General features: G+C 59.5%; 3 protein-coding genes across 4 annotated transcripts; 2 read left to right on the top strand and 1 right to left on the bottom strand.

Moving 5' to 3' along the window:
* Window positions 1-4,574, bottom strand: LOC126646410 (myosin light chain, embryonic). 2 transcript variants are annotated; one of them, XM_050327751.1, is made up of 7 exons: window positions 4,319-4,574; window positions 3,518-3,545; window positions 2,865-3,014; window positions 2,088-2,261; window positions 1,647-1,724; window positions 937-968; window positions 1-218 (listed from the first exon to the last, which is right to left on the bottom strand). In XM_050327751.1, exons 1-6 carry the CDS (start codon window positions 4,409-4,411, stop codon window positions 940-942), a joined length of 552 nt encoding a protein of 183 aa, XP_050183708.1. In that variant the 5' UTR covers window positions 4,412-4,574; the 3' UTR covers window positions 1-218; window positions 937-939. The 2 variants fall into 2 exon arrangements, with proteins under 2 accessions (XP_050183708.1, XP_050183707.1); XM_050327750.1 differs by lacking the exon at window positions 937-968.
* A 3,311-nt stretch (window positions 4,575-7,885) lies between these two features.
* On the top strand, window positions 7,886-9,489 carry LOC126646239 (uncharacterized; the record flags this gene model as incomplete). The annotated part of the gene is made up of 3 exons (XM_050327441.1): window positions 7,886-7,953; window positions 8,202-8,809; window positions 9,233-9,489. Coding segments are annotated over exons 1-3 (933 nt in total), but the record flags the coding sequence as incomplete, so codon positions are not given.
* On the top strand, window positions 9,468-12,867 carry LOC126646383 (parathyroid hormone/parathyroid hormone-related peptide receptor-like). The gene is made up of 10 exons (XM_050327713.1): window positions 9,468-9,574; window positions 9,762-9,856; window positions 10,174-10,360; window positions 10,723-10,876; window positions 11,001-11,061; window positions 11,242-11,308; window positions 11,513-11,611; window positions 11,839-11,976; window positions 12,074-12,115; window positions 12,330-12,867. The coding sequence occupies exons 1-10, from the start codon at window positions 9,491-9,493 to the stop codon at window positions 12,693-12,695; spliced, it is 1,293 nt and encodes a 430-aa protein (XP_050183670.1). The 5' UTR covers window positions 9,468-9,490; the 3' UTR covers window positions 12,696-12,867.
* The last annotated feature ends 818 nt before the right edge of the window (window positions 12,868-13,685 follow it).

Raw genomic sequence — 13,685 nt, 5'->3', positions numbered from 1 at the left:
CCAGGGAGGAAGGACTTCATTTAATGAGCCAGAAAAACTGAAAACAATAACTTAAGGTTTCAAAGCAGGTTGCAGATGCCTTGGGCACACACACACACACACACACACGGAGAGCAAGGAGTGGTGGCTCATGTGGAGCGTCTTGTGGAGAAGGACACGGATGGAGGGACCTCGCTCATCGTGGTGGTGCTCAGGTGGCTCCAAACATTCCCAAGAGCCTGGGAGACAAGCAGGAGAGGGCCCAATGCAGTGAGTCTGCTCTCCTCCCCAGATAAACCCAAAATGTCAATGGCTGTCATTCCATACCAGTAAAAAATGGGGTTTTATGCAAATAGTTTGGTGAAGGATTAAATCTCCCGGCAGCGTTGGCCACCCAACCACCTCTGTGGCTGAGCTGATGAGCAGGAGAGAAATGGATTAAAAAGAAAATAAAAAGGATGCTGAACATTCCAAGTTCAGACTTCTGTCTGTGTCCATTTTAATCTTCTGATGTTTAAAGAGATTTGGGGGCGGGGAGAGATTTTTAAATGTTTCATTTGTGTATTTAGTAGTATCTGAAGGTCATTTTTATGTCTCTTTTTTTTTTCCCCTGCTGCTTCACACAGCTGAGGGGAGGAGAAACATTTAAGGAAAGTAAATAGATAACAAACCATAACAAATTGGGAAGGGGGGGGCTGGGGCCAACCAGCAATTTGGATTTTCCTGAAAATTGAATAGATCTCAGAGGGATAATTCACCCTAAAAGAAACCTGTTTTCCTCAAGGCAGACTTAAAACTGGCAGGAGTTACGAATGAGACTCCTTCTCATCAGCACAGCTTTTTGTGCCTCCAGAGCTGAGGCTGTTCCACTGCAGCTTTGGGGTTTGGTTCCTCTCTGCCCCTGCCTGTTCCGTACAGGAGCTCCAATTTCCGAGGAGTGAGACCCCAGGAACTCACCTTTCAGCCAGACATGATGTGCTTGACAAAAGCTGAGGAGAGATGAGAGTGTGAGAGGTCAGGGGACGGTGGGAGCTGGGGGTGCAGCAGGGGGGACCCCCAGCTGGGACACCCCAAGGATGCCAGGACTGGCATCTTCCCATTTTTTGTGTGCCACCCCCAACCTGGTTAAAGGGACGCCAACCCTGACAGATGAGCTGGTAGAATTATCCCCAGTTCTCTGAGGCCAAGGGAAATGGGTCCCCTCTTTTCCTCAACACTCTCCAATTTTAGTGATTCCCAAATTTACACCCCCCCCCTTCCAGATTTTCACCCTCTTGGAGCCGTGAGCGATCCAGGTCTCCAAATGTTCCCAATTAGCCTCTGCTGGGAAAGGTGCTGGCTTTGTTTATTTTTGAGAGCTTACAACAAAACAGTGCCAAAACCAGGGACAAAACCATCCTGAAACCCTTGGAAACGTGCTGGCTTCAGCTGCTTTTCCTGGAAATCCCTGGCAGGATTGCTTTGTTCCTGCCTTGTTCCCACCCCAGCTGACTTGTCTCAGGAAGGGCCATCCACACCTCCCTCCTGGTGATCAGCAATGTCACAGAACCATGGAATCATTCAGGCTGGAAAAGACTTCTAAGATCATTGATTCCAACCGGGATTTTTCATCCCAAGACAAGACAGTCGTGTCTGAGATGGCCCCAGTGGGAATCTCTCACTCTCACCTTCATAGTTGATACAGCCATTGGCATCTTCCTGCCCTGCCATCAGCTGCTCCACCTCGCTCTCCGTCATCTTCTCCCCTGCCAGAGGAGGATGGGGAGGGGTGAGGGGAAGGGTTCTGGGCCTGCCAGGACCTTCCAGTCCTTATCCCAGAAAGCCAAAGCCACCAGAGGAAAGGAAACAATGGGATTAGAGAGGGAGCTGTGTGCCCACAGAGATCGTGGGGAGAGGATCAAGCTGTCTGATAAGTTGAGGATGGTCTGGACTCTCCACCTCCCCCAGGTTACACCTGAAGCTGCAGCACGAGAAGAGGCCACACAGTCAGAAGGGTCTCTGTGACACAAGCCCAGCCCCTTGCCCAGGGTGGTGGCCCTTGCCCAGGGTGGTGGCCCTTGCCCAGGGTGGTGGCCCTTGCCCTGCTGCCCCCCTGGGCCAGCCCGTACCCAGCGTGACCAGCACGTGGCGCAGCTCGGCCCCCATCACCATCCCGTTGCCCTCCTTGTCGAAGACCCGCAGCCCCTCCACGAAGTCCTCGAAGGTGCCCTGCTCCTTGTTGCGGGTGAAGTGCTGCAGGATGGGCAGGAAGGTCTCGAAGTCCAGCATCTTTGTGTTCATCTCTGGAAGGGAAGGCGGGGTCGGGGGTGCGTTTTGTGTCACGGGATGTTCCGAGCGGGAAGGGACCCCCCGAGGATCGTTGAGTCTGACTGGGATGTGAATGTGGATCAAAGCCTACAGCCTTGGCTTTACAAGCACCAGGCTCTGGGGCTGAACTCAGCCTCTGGGAGCCTCCTGCTCACGAGGAGATGGGACTGTTCTATTACACTTGAGACTGGAAGATCCATATGAGGAATCAGATATTAACATCAGGGGACTGCACAGACACCCCTGATATCAGCCCAAAAATTAAAGCAGCGGGTGGGTCCTCTGGCCCCAGGGCTATGTGGCTGTGCTGGGACTGGTCAGGTCACACCAGCTTGTACCAGTTCAGGTACAAAGCATCATTTGCCGCCATCCCTGGGCGAGCACCGCCTATCCCTTCTGTCAGCCGTGGTATGGAGAAGGGGAGTGAAGGAATTATCCAGGAATGAAGCCCGTCTGCATAATTTCCCTCCCCATTCCTTCACCTTGCCGGGTTGTTCCTACAGGGATCATACCCTCTGCTGGCAGCCAGGGAGCTCAGGGATTCCTTGTCCCACCCTGCCCCCCGGTTTGCTCGTCACCTTCTGGTTTGGGCTTGCCCAGCACCTTCAGGACCTCGGCGTTGGTGGGGTTGTGGCCGAGTGCCCGCAGGACGTCCCCGCACTGCCCGTAGCTGATCTGCATCGTCCCCGCCGCCGTCCGGTCAAACAGCCCGAAGGCTTCTCTGAACTCTGCGCGGAGGAAGCGCTCGGATGGCCCCGGCCGTGCCCACCCCATCTCCCACTCCAGCGAAGAGGGCGACACGCGTGTGTGTGTGGGGTGGGTGCCCTCTGAACGCTGTGCGGGCTTGGAGGCTGCCGGGCTCCTTGCAGGAGCCGCTCAGCTGCCCGAGCAGGTTTTGTCACCTGTGAGGAGGTGGCCGGGTGACCTCCTGGATCCCTGCAGGAGGACATCCCTGCTCATCCCCTTTCCCACCGGGATCTCCCCTCTCTGGAGCTATCCCTGCATCGCCAGAGGCTGCTCCTCCCACCAGAACCCCCGACTTTGACCCAGGGGCTGCATCTCGCCCCGTGAATGAAAAATTCCCTTTCCCTGCCAGGCTCTGGATCCCGCTGGGCTTTCCCTCGGGAGGGGATTTGATGTGCGGGGCCTCGGCTCTCATGTCTGTGGTTGAAAAACTACCTGGAAAAAGGGATTGCCCGTTTCTAAGGGAGAAACTGAGCTCGGCACTTACCTTCGATCTGCTCTGCTGTGAATTCAATCTGCGAAGAGAAGGCGACAGAGCTGGGCGTGAGGGGGGTGTTACTGCCCGGGGGAACGAAGGGGCTCTCCCATCCCTTTGGATCTCCCCCTCCCCTGGCTCGGGGCAGGAGCCGTATCCATGCCCAGATCCCTGTGGAAAGCACCGCCAGCAGCAGAGCAGGGATGCTCAGACCACAGTCAGGGCTATTTTTTGAGTGGAAAGGATGTTATTTTAAGGCCTGATCCCCAGTTCAAGTGATTAAACAGCCCCCGTGCTGAGCCTGCTCTTAATGGCTCTCCTGCCACAGCTCCGGCTCAAAAATGTGACTATCCCGGGGAATCACGGAAAAAAAGCGAGATCCCGTTGTGGATCTTGGATAAAAGAGGCTCTTTTATGTGGAGGAGGCAACACAGGCAACAAAATACTTCAGGACGCAGACGGTGGGTGGCAGGGAAGGGTTTTATCGCTGCTGGGGCCCCGACACGGAGTCTCAGCGGGAGCTGTGGGGGTTCCACTGCACACCCGGAGCTCTGGGCTGGATGGAGAAGCTGGGCTGGGTGGAGAAGAATAAAACATCTTCCCCCCAACCACCACCAAGTGAGGAGAGCATCGCTCCCAGCCTGCTGCATCCACACCGTCCAGCAGCTTTCCCCTCCCGAGCCTGGCTCCCAGCCTGGCTCCCAAGCCTGGCTCCCAGCCTGGCTGATGCCTTTTGTGCGGCGCTTTGCACCGCCCGCGCCCGGCAGATGACGGGCACGGAGGAAGACGGTGACGTCTTCGTTCCTCACTCACCTTCACGCTCTTGGGATCGAAGGCGGGCTCCCGGCATGGCTCCGAGCCCGCTTTGCCCGATTCCTTCTTGGGGTCGGGTTTCTTGAGCGGCATCGCCGGGATTTGTGGAGGTGCTGGGGAGGGGGGGAGCTCCTGGCGCCCGGCGAGGGAAGGGAACGGAGGGATGAAAGGCAAAGGCTGCTCCTTCCCTTATATACGGAGCCCAGTCCTCAGCCCGGAGGGGCAGGCCAGCTGCTGGAGCAACTGCTACTTACTATAAAAGGAAGAAAACTCAAACGAGAGGGGCCCCAATTTGACAATTGCCCATTGTCATCGCCTCCTGGCTCCGAGGAGCCACCCCCACCCCCTCCTCAGCTGCAACAGGGGGGACGTGTCCCCCTCCAGCACCTGCAGCGGGTGGGCTGCTCGCTAATGACCACTGAAAACCTAAACTCAGACGGCCACGGGGGCCTGGCAAGGAAACAGCAACGTGATGGCTGAGAAACCTGCCGGGATACCCATGGGGAAAGTGTCTCTTTCCAGAGGGGGCTGGGGCTGCAGAGCCCTTTTAAGTCCAGGATTCATGAACTGCTCCTCCAAAGGAGCTCAAAACTCTCTGAATGATCCCCCCCCTCGTTCTTAGAGTCTGGTTTGCCCCATTGTCTTCCCAGGGTTGGATTGTGCCCTGGAAAAGGCCACGCTGTAGGTGCTCACCTCCCTTGGGGTGGGTGATGAGGTCATGCAAATGATGGCCAAAGCCAGCACTGAATTCACCAGTTCGGGGCCTTTCCCAGCCCTGCACCACCCATCCCAAGCGTCCCCAAAACCTGCAGGGCAGATGGGATCCCCTTTTGGCTCCCCTCCAGTCACAGGGCAGGCTCCAGTGGGAGCTATTCCTGCTCTCACCCTCCCCTCCCAACTGTTTGAAGACCCATGGAATGGGCAGGAGAACTCATCCCAGGAAATGGGGCTCCAGCCATCCCAAACCATCAACTGAAACATGGCCAGGCTGTACCAGGGCACAGGAGGAGGAAAATGCTCTCAGGCACACGGTGGGATTGTTCAGGTGTCCTGTGCAGGGACTTGAGGATGTTTGTGGCTCCCTTCCAACTCGGGATATTCTGGGAAAACCCATCCCAAGTTTGCACTGGGATCCAAGAGCTGATGTTCTGGTAACAGGAGCAAATGGACAAGAAGTGATTTACAGCAGATGAGAGTGTCCTCTGTGCTGTGGAGGTGCTGCTCAGCCTCGTCTCCCTGAGCAGCACGGGCTTGAGTTGGGCTCAGGGATGGTTGGAAGCCTCTGGGTGGAACAGAATCCTGGGGGATGTTGTTAGTCCTGGTGCCAGAGCTACGAGGTCTCGGTGCTGGCTGGAGCCTGAGCCGTTATATTTTTACATCAACATACATAAACACATTCTATATGTGTGTATTTAAGTGCTGTTTATACACAGCTATAGAAAATGCCATTATATTTGTATTTTTAGTGGCTCAGTCTTGGCACGAGCAGGCAGATCTAATCCTGCTGCTCGGGAGCTGACACAGGGCCAGGAGAGATGGGAATGGGGGTGTCACCAGCTCAGCCCTGTGCTCAGAACTCCCCCCAGTCTCTTCCTCGCTGAAGGCAGAGGCTGAGCCATCACCAGCCGGGTTAGGAGGGTCACTCAGGAGGAGGAGGAGCAGCCACAGATAGCTGGGATTCGCTGCTGTCACCTCCTGATTGCTGTGGGGGCTCGGGGAGCTGAGGGGGCTGGATGGGTGTCATTTGCAATCATTGCTTTCCAGAGCTCTCTAGAATATAACAAGTTCATTTAGCAAAAAAAAACCAAACACAACAACCCAGCCTGGTTTTTTTTGCTAAGTGTGAACTCGGAGCCTGGGTCGGGTTTCGCCTGGGAAATCAAGGGAATCAAATTGCCCCCGAGCTGCCTCCCCCTCAGCATCCGTCTGTGACTCCGAAATAACCTCGCCCCAGCTCCATCCTCCCTCCTCGGCAGCCCCTGGGTCAGAAACGAGACCCAGCAAAGCCTTCAGGAAACGTTCATCCCGCCGTTTGGCTGCTCATCCCTCCGTGCCCGAGCAGCATCCCGAGGATCCCAGAGCGGTGCCCTGGGCCGTGTCACACCCACGCCGTGGGCCGGCCCGTGGCTAAATTGGGCTGGGGAGACGGGCAGCTGCCCGAGATGCCCCTAATCCCTGCTTGGTTTCCACGGCAGGGCTTGTTTTCCCGTCTGAATGGATCAGCGGGAGCCCCTCCCGTGCCCTGTCCTTTGGATTTTCCCTGCTCCCTCGGCCGCTGACGCTCCTTCCCCTGCCACGGGAGCCCAGCAGAGCCCTGACCCTCCACGCAGCCACAGGGGCTCGTGGCAGGGACCAGGAAAGGCCCGAGGAGGCTCCGGGGGCTCTGCTGCTCCCTGCGGGATTGTGGCGCTCACGGATCCCACGGAGGGAGAGGCCCGGGCTGGGAGCTGCTCCCCCTGGGATTTGACACCGGGCTGTGGAATTTCAGCCTCATCCCGCCAAGGATGACCTGCCCAGGGAACGAGGACCCCCCTCTTTGTGCCCCATTTCCCCCGGGGGGCTGCTGGGGGGGTCACAAGGTGTGGGAGCTGGCGGGGTGGTGGGAGCTGGCTGGGAATCGGCGTGACCCCAAAAGGCAGGGGACGGCCCTGGGCCTCCGTGGGGGGATGCAGGGACAAGGGATGGCTCTGACAAGGGGGACCAGCTCTGACACGAGGCCCAAGGACCCCCCAGCTGGGTGGGACCCCATGCAGGTGGCAGCTCCCTCCGTGTCCCTGCTCAGCTGATGGAGCCTCCAGCCCCTCTCTGCAGGAGCCCCAGTGCAGACGAGCAGTGAGGTCACAGCAGGGACCTGGGGGAGCAGGACTGACACCAGCACATCTCCCCAGCACACCCCCCAAGCCCTAGAGAAGGAAAAGGGTTAAACTGGTGCCTGCCTGGAAGACATCCCATCTCACGAGCATCAGCTCGAGGTGCTCTCACGTGCTTGCACCCTCTGCCTCCAGTCACCTCCCCGGGATATTCCCCACCTTCCCCGGGCTCCTCGGGACCACTCCTGGGCTGGAGGGGACCGGGGAGTGTGGGGGCAAGGGGAGGATGCTGTGACAGCTGAAAAATGAGCCACCAGGCAGTGAGAGAAGTTTCTGAAAAGAGAAGAGGAATCTGCCCTGAATGAAGAGGATTTTAGCACCTAGGGCTAAGCCAATAAACCTCTGCCGTCCCCATCCGAACGGGAATTGTTTGCACACGCTCCAGGAGCTGCTTAAAGCTGGCGAGACACGGAGAGGGAATAGGATCAAGCGCTGTGGGGGGGAGAAACCCCCCCTGCCCGGAGAGCCTGCGAGCAGATCCCGAAAGTGCTGCCAGGGCAGTGCCCACCGGGACAGGGGGCTCGCCCCGGGGCTCCCAGGGACGGGCTGTGCCCCCGCTGCCACCTCACCTCGGCGGGGCCAGGGAGGCGCTCCCAGAGGATGCTCTGTCCTGCTGAACGCACCAGCCCTCTCCGTCACCCACGGCCTGGGGCTGGCAGCGGTCCCTGAGGTCCCCGTCGAGTGGCACGGTGGCACTATGGAGGCGTCCGTCCCCGTGGGAGGTGTCACGGTGGCTCTCCTCTGCTGCTGCCTGCTGAGCTCTGCGTGGGCTCTGGTAAGTCTGCGTGGCCCCGTGGGCTGCTCCGGTCCCGTCTCCCGGCTCTGAACGTCGCTGGTTGTGCCGCCCTCCCCCGTCGGGGCTGGGTGTGCTCCGGGCTGCACGTCCCGCTCCGCGGAGCTGCAGGGCAGGGAGGGGAGGGGAGGGCAGAGCATCTCCACTCCCGCTAAAAGCTTTCCAGCAGCCGTGGAAGCACCGTGGAGTGATGGCTCATCCATTTCTTGGACGCTCCCAGGGCAGGGGTCAGCGCCTCGCGGGTGTTGGGGAACGGAGCGGGCGTTTACGGTCAGAGCAGGGGGGGTGAGGCCAGGGCAGAGCTGGGCACAGCCAGGGTGACTCCCAAAGCCAGGCCCTCACCTTGCTGGGGCACCCCCAGGACCCCAACTCCTGCTCTACACCCCTCACGAGTCTCCCATCCACCCACCCAGAACGTGGATGGGGGTCCAGGTCTCCTCTCCGGGTCTGGAGCTGGAAGTGTTCCCATTGACAGTGGGCAGACCAGGCAGAGCAAACCCCCTCCATTCTCGCTCCTTCTCACTCCCAAAACTGTTTCCTCGTCCCAGCTCCAAATTCCTTGGAGCATCTCAGCCCAGAACATCCCAAAAGACGTGTGGTGTGACCAGGAGGCTGAAGGTGTCCCAGGCAGCACCATCTGCCCCACCCAGCTCCAGGCACTGGGCACCCACTGCCTTGCACCCACTTTGACCGAGGGGTCACTTGGGTTTTGCTCGGGGCAGGTGGACCCTGACGACGTTCTCACCAAAGAAGAGCAGATCTATCTGCTGGTGGAAGCCAAGGAGAAGTGTCAGAGGGACATCAAGGCCCAGCTGGAGAAGAGCAGAGGTATTGTCCCTCCCTGGGCACGGTCAGCCAGCCCTGGCAGAGCGGGTCACACCCCGGGAAATGCTGTCCCCTGCAGGGGAGTGGGATGGGGCCAGGGACATGTGGCTGCTGAGGGTTTGTGGAGCTCCTGGCTGCTCTGGGTGCAATCAGGTGCTAATCAAGCCATCACCCTGAGGAGCCAGCACTGGCTGCAGCGTTTTCCAGACAGCCCCAGGTACACAGCAAATGAGAGCTGTGGAGGAGCTTCCACCCTGGAAGAGGTGGGATGGGATGGGATGGGATGGGATGGGATGTGTCCCCCTCCCTGGCTCCCCCAGCTCTGCAGCCCAGGGCTGACGTGTGGCAGCGTTTTCCTCTCCCTGGGGAAGGCGGAGGTTGCTCTGAGGCCCCCATGGGAGATGTGAGATGTGTCTTTTTGGCCAGACACCAGCTGCCCTCCGGAGTGGGACGGGATCATCTGCTGGCCACGGGGCTCCCCCAGCCAGGAGGTGTCGGTGCCCTGCCCCGACTACATCTACGACTTCAACCATAAAGGTGAGTGCTTGAACCTCACCTCGGGGACGATCCAGGGAGCAGGGACGTGTCAGGGCATCCCCCGGGTGGGTCCTGCCGCTGTCCCAGCGCCCTTTGCCGTCCCCAGGTCACGCCTACAGGTACTGCAGTGCCTACGGCACCTGGGCCATGGCCCTCAGCATCAACAAGACCTGGGCCAACTACACTGAGTGCGCTCTGCTCTTCTCCTCCGAGGGCCGGAGCCGTGAGAAGGTGACCTCGCCTGACAAAGGGGTGGGAGGGGGACTGAGCCTGCCCCAAAGGCCAGGGGGATTGCTGGGAGAGGGGGGCTCTTCCCGCTCCACTCCCCAAACCAGCCCTGCCCCACCCTGCACTCCCAGCCCGGGGGTGGGGGGTCCTGGCTGTGAGGGGGTCGTGGAGCTCATCCCTTCTCCTGCAGGAGGTGTTTGACCGCCTGCACCTGATGTACACGGTGGGCTACTCCATCTCCCTGGCCTCCCTCATCGTCGCCGTCTGCATCCTCTCCTACTTCAAGTAAGGATGGGCCAAAGCCCCAAACCCCTGTGGGGAGAACCCTCCTGGCTCCCACTGCCCCCACACACAGCCCCTGAGGAGGGGGGGCAGCCCTACGGGAATGGGAAGTGACCCCAGGCCCAGCACAGACACCACACAATTTCCCAGCTCCATCTGCTCCACCCTGCTCTTGGAAGGGATGGACAACCCCACCTGCCCACACAGCTGGTTTCTGTGCCCACTGCAGGGCTGACACCCTGGGCCCACCCCTGGGACCCCCCATTGCTGAGCCCGGGTGTGATGAGTTTGCTGGGCTCGTGTCACGTCCCCCTCCGCAGGCGCCTGCACTGCACCCGGAATTACATCCACGTCCACCTCTTCACCTCCTTCATCTGCCGGGCCCTCAGCATCTTCGTGAAGGACGTGGTGCTCTACTCAGGCCCCCTGGCCAGCGAGACCGACAGGATGAGGGAGGACGACTTCAAGGCTGGAATGGGACCCTCGCAGGGACAACGGAGCCACCTGGCAAGTGGGACCTGCCCTGGGACCGCAGGCAGGATGGGGGGAAAGGGGATTTTGGAGCTCTGGTGCAAGGGATGTGCGTGGGACCCTCCCAGCTCGGGGCTGTGCTGCTCAGGGGGAGGGGATGAAGGGCCACCTTTGGCTCTGCCCGGCTCCTCCCCATCCTGGTTGGTGCCACTGTTGGTCTGGAGTTTGTGTCCTGGTACAGGGGATGCCTGTGCTGTGGGAGGTACTGGAATTTCCCAGGGTGGATGGAGGTCTCTGCAAGGGGAACACGGGGCACAGCTGAGTCAGAGAGCAAAAGCCATCAGGTTTTGCTCTTGGGGACCAGCCTGACACGGGCACCTCTCTGTCTGCATTCACAGGTTGGCTGCAAGGTGGTGGTGACTCTCTTCCTCTACTTTCTGGCCACCAACCACTACTGGATCCTGGTGGAAGGTCTCTACCTGCACAGCCTCATCTTCATGGCCTTCCTCTCCAACAAGAGCTACCTGTGGGTGCTCATCATCATCGGCTGGGGTGAGCACAGGGCCCAGCCCGGGAGCGTGAGAGCCCGGGGAAGGGCAGTGGGATGCAGGAACCACTTTGATCTGCAAATGTGACGCTTCATCCCTCACTCCTCACTCTGGTCCTGCCCCTCCAGGTCTCCCTGCTGTGTTTGTGTCCGTCTGGGCCAGCGTCAGGGCCTCGCTGGCCGACACTCAGTACGTAACAGCCCCCTTCTGGGGGGGGAAAGGGGGGTTCCCGGTGCCAGCAAAGTGTCTGTGGGCACCAGGTGTTCAGCAGGAATTTGGGGATGAGGTGGGTGTTGGCTGGGGGAACAGGGAGCCATCAGCCAGCCGATGTCAGGTTTCTCCAAGGTGTTTCTTTACTGGTCTTCTCAGGTGCTGGGACCTCAGTGCGGGCAACATGAAGTGGATTTATCAGGTGCCCATCTTGGCTGCCATCGTGGTAAGAATCACAGAATCACAGCAACACTTGGGTTGGGAAACACCCCTGAGTGCAACCTTTGAGCGATCCCCACCTGGTCAGCGAGTGCCACGTCCAGTCCTTCCTCGGACACCTCCAGGGCTGGGGACTCCAAACCTCCCTGGGGCTGTGTGGGCAGACCCAAGGGTGCTGTGGGCAACACCCACACCGGGTGTCTGTTGGCAGGTGAACTTCTTCCTCTTCCTCAACATCGTCCGGGTTTTGGCCTCCAAGCTCTGGGAGACCCCCACGGGCAAGCTGGACCCCCGGCAGCAGTACAGGCAAGTGCTGGCAGCAGCAACCCCTGCCTGGCTCCTGTCCTGCCTGCTCGGCCCCACCAGCTCCCAGAGGGCTGTGAATGAGCAGCAGAGGTGTGGGAAGGGCTGGACGAGGGAAGGGGAGCAGCAGGGGGGTTGAAACCCAGCTCAGGAGCCCAAGCTCTGCCTGCTCCCATCTCCAAGCCCTCCAGCAGGTCCCAGCTAACGCCTCCCACGTTTGCTCCTCCCAGGAAGCTGCTCAAGTCCACGCTGGTGCTGATGCCGCTTTTTGGAGTCCACTACGTGGTGTTCATGGCCATGCCCTACACCGAGGTCTCCGGGGTCCTGTGGCAGATCCAGATGCACTACGAGATGCTCTTTAACTCCTCTCAGGTGCGTGGCCCTCTCCAAGCCCCCCCCGGTGCTGCTCCTCCAGGGAGAACATCCCAGCTCAAGGCCTCAAACTCCACCTCTTTGGGTCTCTTGGCAGGGTTTCTTCGTGGCTTTCATCTACTGCTTTTGCAACGGGGAGGTGAGTGAGAAGTGCGGGCAGCTGAGCTCCCTCTTTCAACCCCTGCAGGGCTGGGGATGTTCACACGTAGCCCCGGGATGGGATAACCACCAAAAAACTGGATCCGTCCCTCTCAGTAGGAGTTGGAGGGAAGGGGAAGGGGAAGAGGAAGGAGAAGGGGAAAGGCTGTTTCGCTGTGTCTGGGCACAGCAGCCCTCTCCCCTCTCTCCCTCAGGTGCAGGCAGAGATCAAGAAAGCCCATTTTCGGAGGCTCCTGGCGCTGGACGTGGGGCAGAAGGGCCGTGCCGGGCGCTGCTGCTGCTCCAGGCCGATCCCCCACGGCCCCCCGAGCTGCAGCTCCAGCCTGGCGGGGCAGGGGCTGGGGGGGAACCGGCGGGGGCTGCTGCTCCCGGCCCGCCCCAGCCTGCCGGGATTCATCCCCAGCTCGGGATACACCCCCGGCTCCTGCCCCTCCCATCACCTCCCGCACTGCCCCACCCAGGAGATGAGCCAGAAAACCCGGGGGGAAAACACGGTGGATCTGACGGACCTGACTCAGTGCCACCCAAACCTCACCAAGGAGCTGGAGACGATGCTGTGAAGGGGACGGGGGTGACCCCAAGCGCCTTTCCCAGCTGTGCCTGGAGAGATGAAGATGCTGATCCTCACGCTTCGGGCTCCTTCTTGCATGGAGAGCCAGGGTAGGGAGAGCAGCTGGAACATCCCAGCTCTTTCTCCCTCGCAGCCAAGGGACCTCGTGCTCTCACTCCTCCCTTCCTACCTGGCTCCCAAAAACGAGCCATAAACCCCTCCTTTCCCTCCACTGATGCGATGTCTGTGCGTGCAAAGTCTGAGTCTTCAGCAGGAAACACCCCTGCTCCCTCTCCTGGGTGTGGAAAGCCCAAATTCCATGAGCCCACAGTCCTGCCTCTGGAGCACCAGCCCCGGTGTTTTCCAGCCTGGGAGAGCACAGAGTGCAGCCCAGCCTGTGGATGGGGAGAACAGGGAGCAGGAATCACTGGGATAAGGTGGGCTGAGGGAGGCAGGACAGGTTTCATGGCCTGGAAGGGTGCAGGAAATGCCTGGATCCCCTTCACACTTCATCCATGAACTCATCACAGGCCCCTGCATGCAAGAGTTGTGGCCCTGTCACCTCCCTGCAGGCTAAAAATGAATAAAGAGAGTCTGTCTGGCTTGTTCCCATCCTTGTGTTCCATCATGGACTCGGCAACAGATGAATTAAACACATTTATGGGTTTATACCATGGGTGGGAAGAGACCTCAAAGCCCATCTTGTTCCAACCCAAATCACAGGATCCCAGAATTGTTTGGGTTGGATGGGACCCTGCAGATCCTCCATTCCTACCCCCTGCCACAGGCAGAGACACCTTCCACCAGCCCAGGTTGCTCCAAGCCCCATCCAACCTGGCTTTGGACACTTCCAGGGCTTCCCCACCCTCCCAGGGGGACAAGAGGCAGAGAGGGGACTGATGTGTGGGCACAGAGCCCCAGGATGGCATTTACAAGGGATTTGCTCAGCTGGGTGCGTGCCCTGGTCTCTCTGGAAGACACCAGCAGAGCTGCCACTGCA

Source organism: Myiozetetes cayanensis, unplaced genomic scaffold (genome assembly GCF_022539395.1).
Source record: "Myiozetetes cayanensis isolate MyiCay16 unplaced genomic scaffold, myiCay2020 scf34, whole genome shotgun sequence".
In the NCBI taxonomy this organism is placed as follows: Eukaryota; Metazoa; Chordata; class Aves; order Passeriformes; family Tyrannidae; genus Myiozetetes; species Myiozetetes cayanensis.
This window is presented reverse-complemented; position numbering and strand designations above follow the sequence as displayed.

Bases quoted from the DNA above. Each gene is read 5' to 3' on its own strand.
- LOC126646410 (XM_050327750.1), bottom strand. From the start codon at position 4,411: ATGCCGCTCAAGAAACCCGACCCCAAGAAGGAATCGGGCAAAGCGGGC. The intron at 3,546-4,318 runs GTGAGTGAGGAA...TTCTCTTCGCAG, and splicing joins TCGATCCCAAGAGCGTGAAG to ATTGAATTCACAGCAGAGCA. The intron at 219-1,646 runs GTGAGAGTGAGA...CTTGTCTCCCAG, and splicing joins TGGCTGTATCAACTATGAAG to GCTCTTGGGAATGTTTGGAG.
- LOC126646383 (XM_050327713.1), top strand. From the start codon at position 9,491: ATGGCCCTCAGCATCAACAAGACCTGGGCCAACTACACTGAGTGCGCT. The intron at 9,857-10,173 runs GTAAGGATGGGC...CCCCCTCCGCAG, and splicing joins TGCATCCTCTCCTACTTCAA to GCGCCTGCACTGCACCCGGA. The intron at 10,361-10,722 runs GCAAGTGGGACC...CTGCATTCACAG, and splicing joins AGGGACAACGGAGCCACCTG to GTTGGCTGCAAGGTGGTGGT.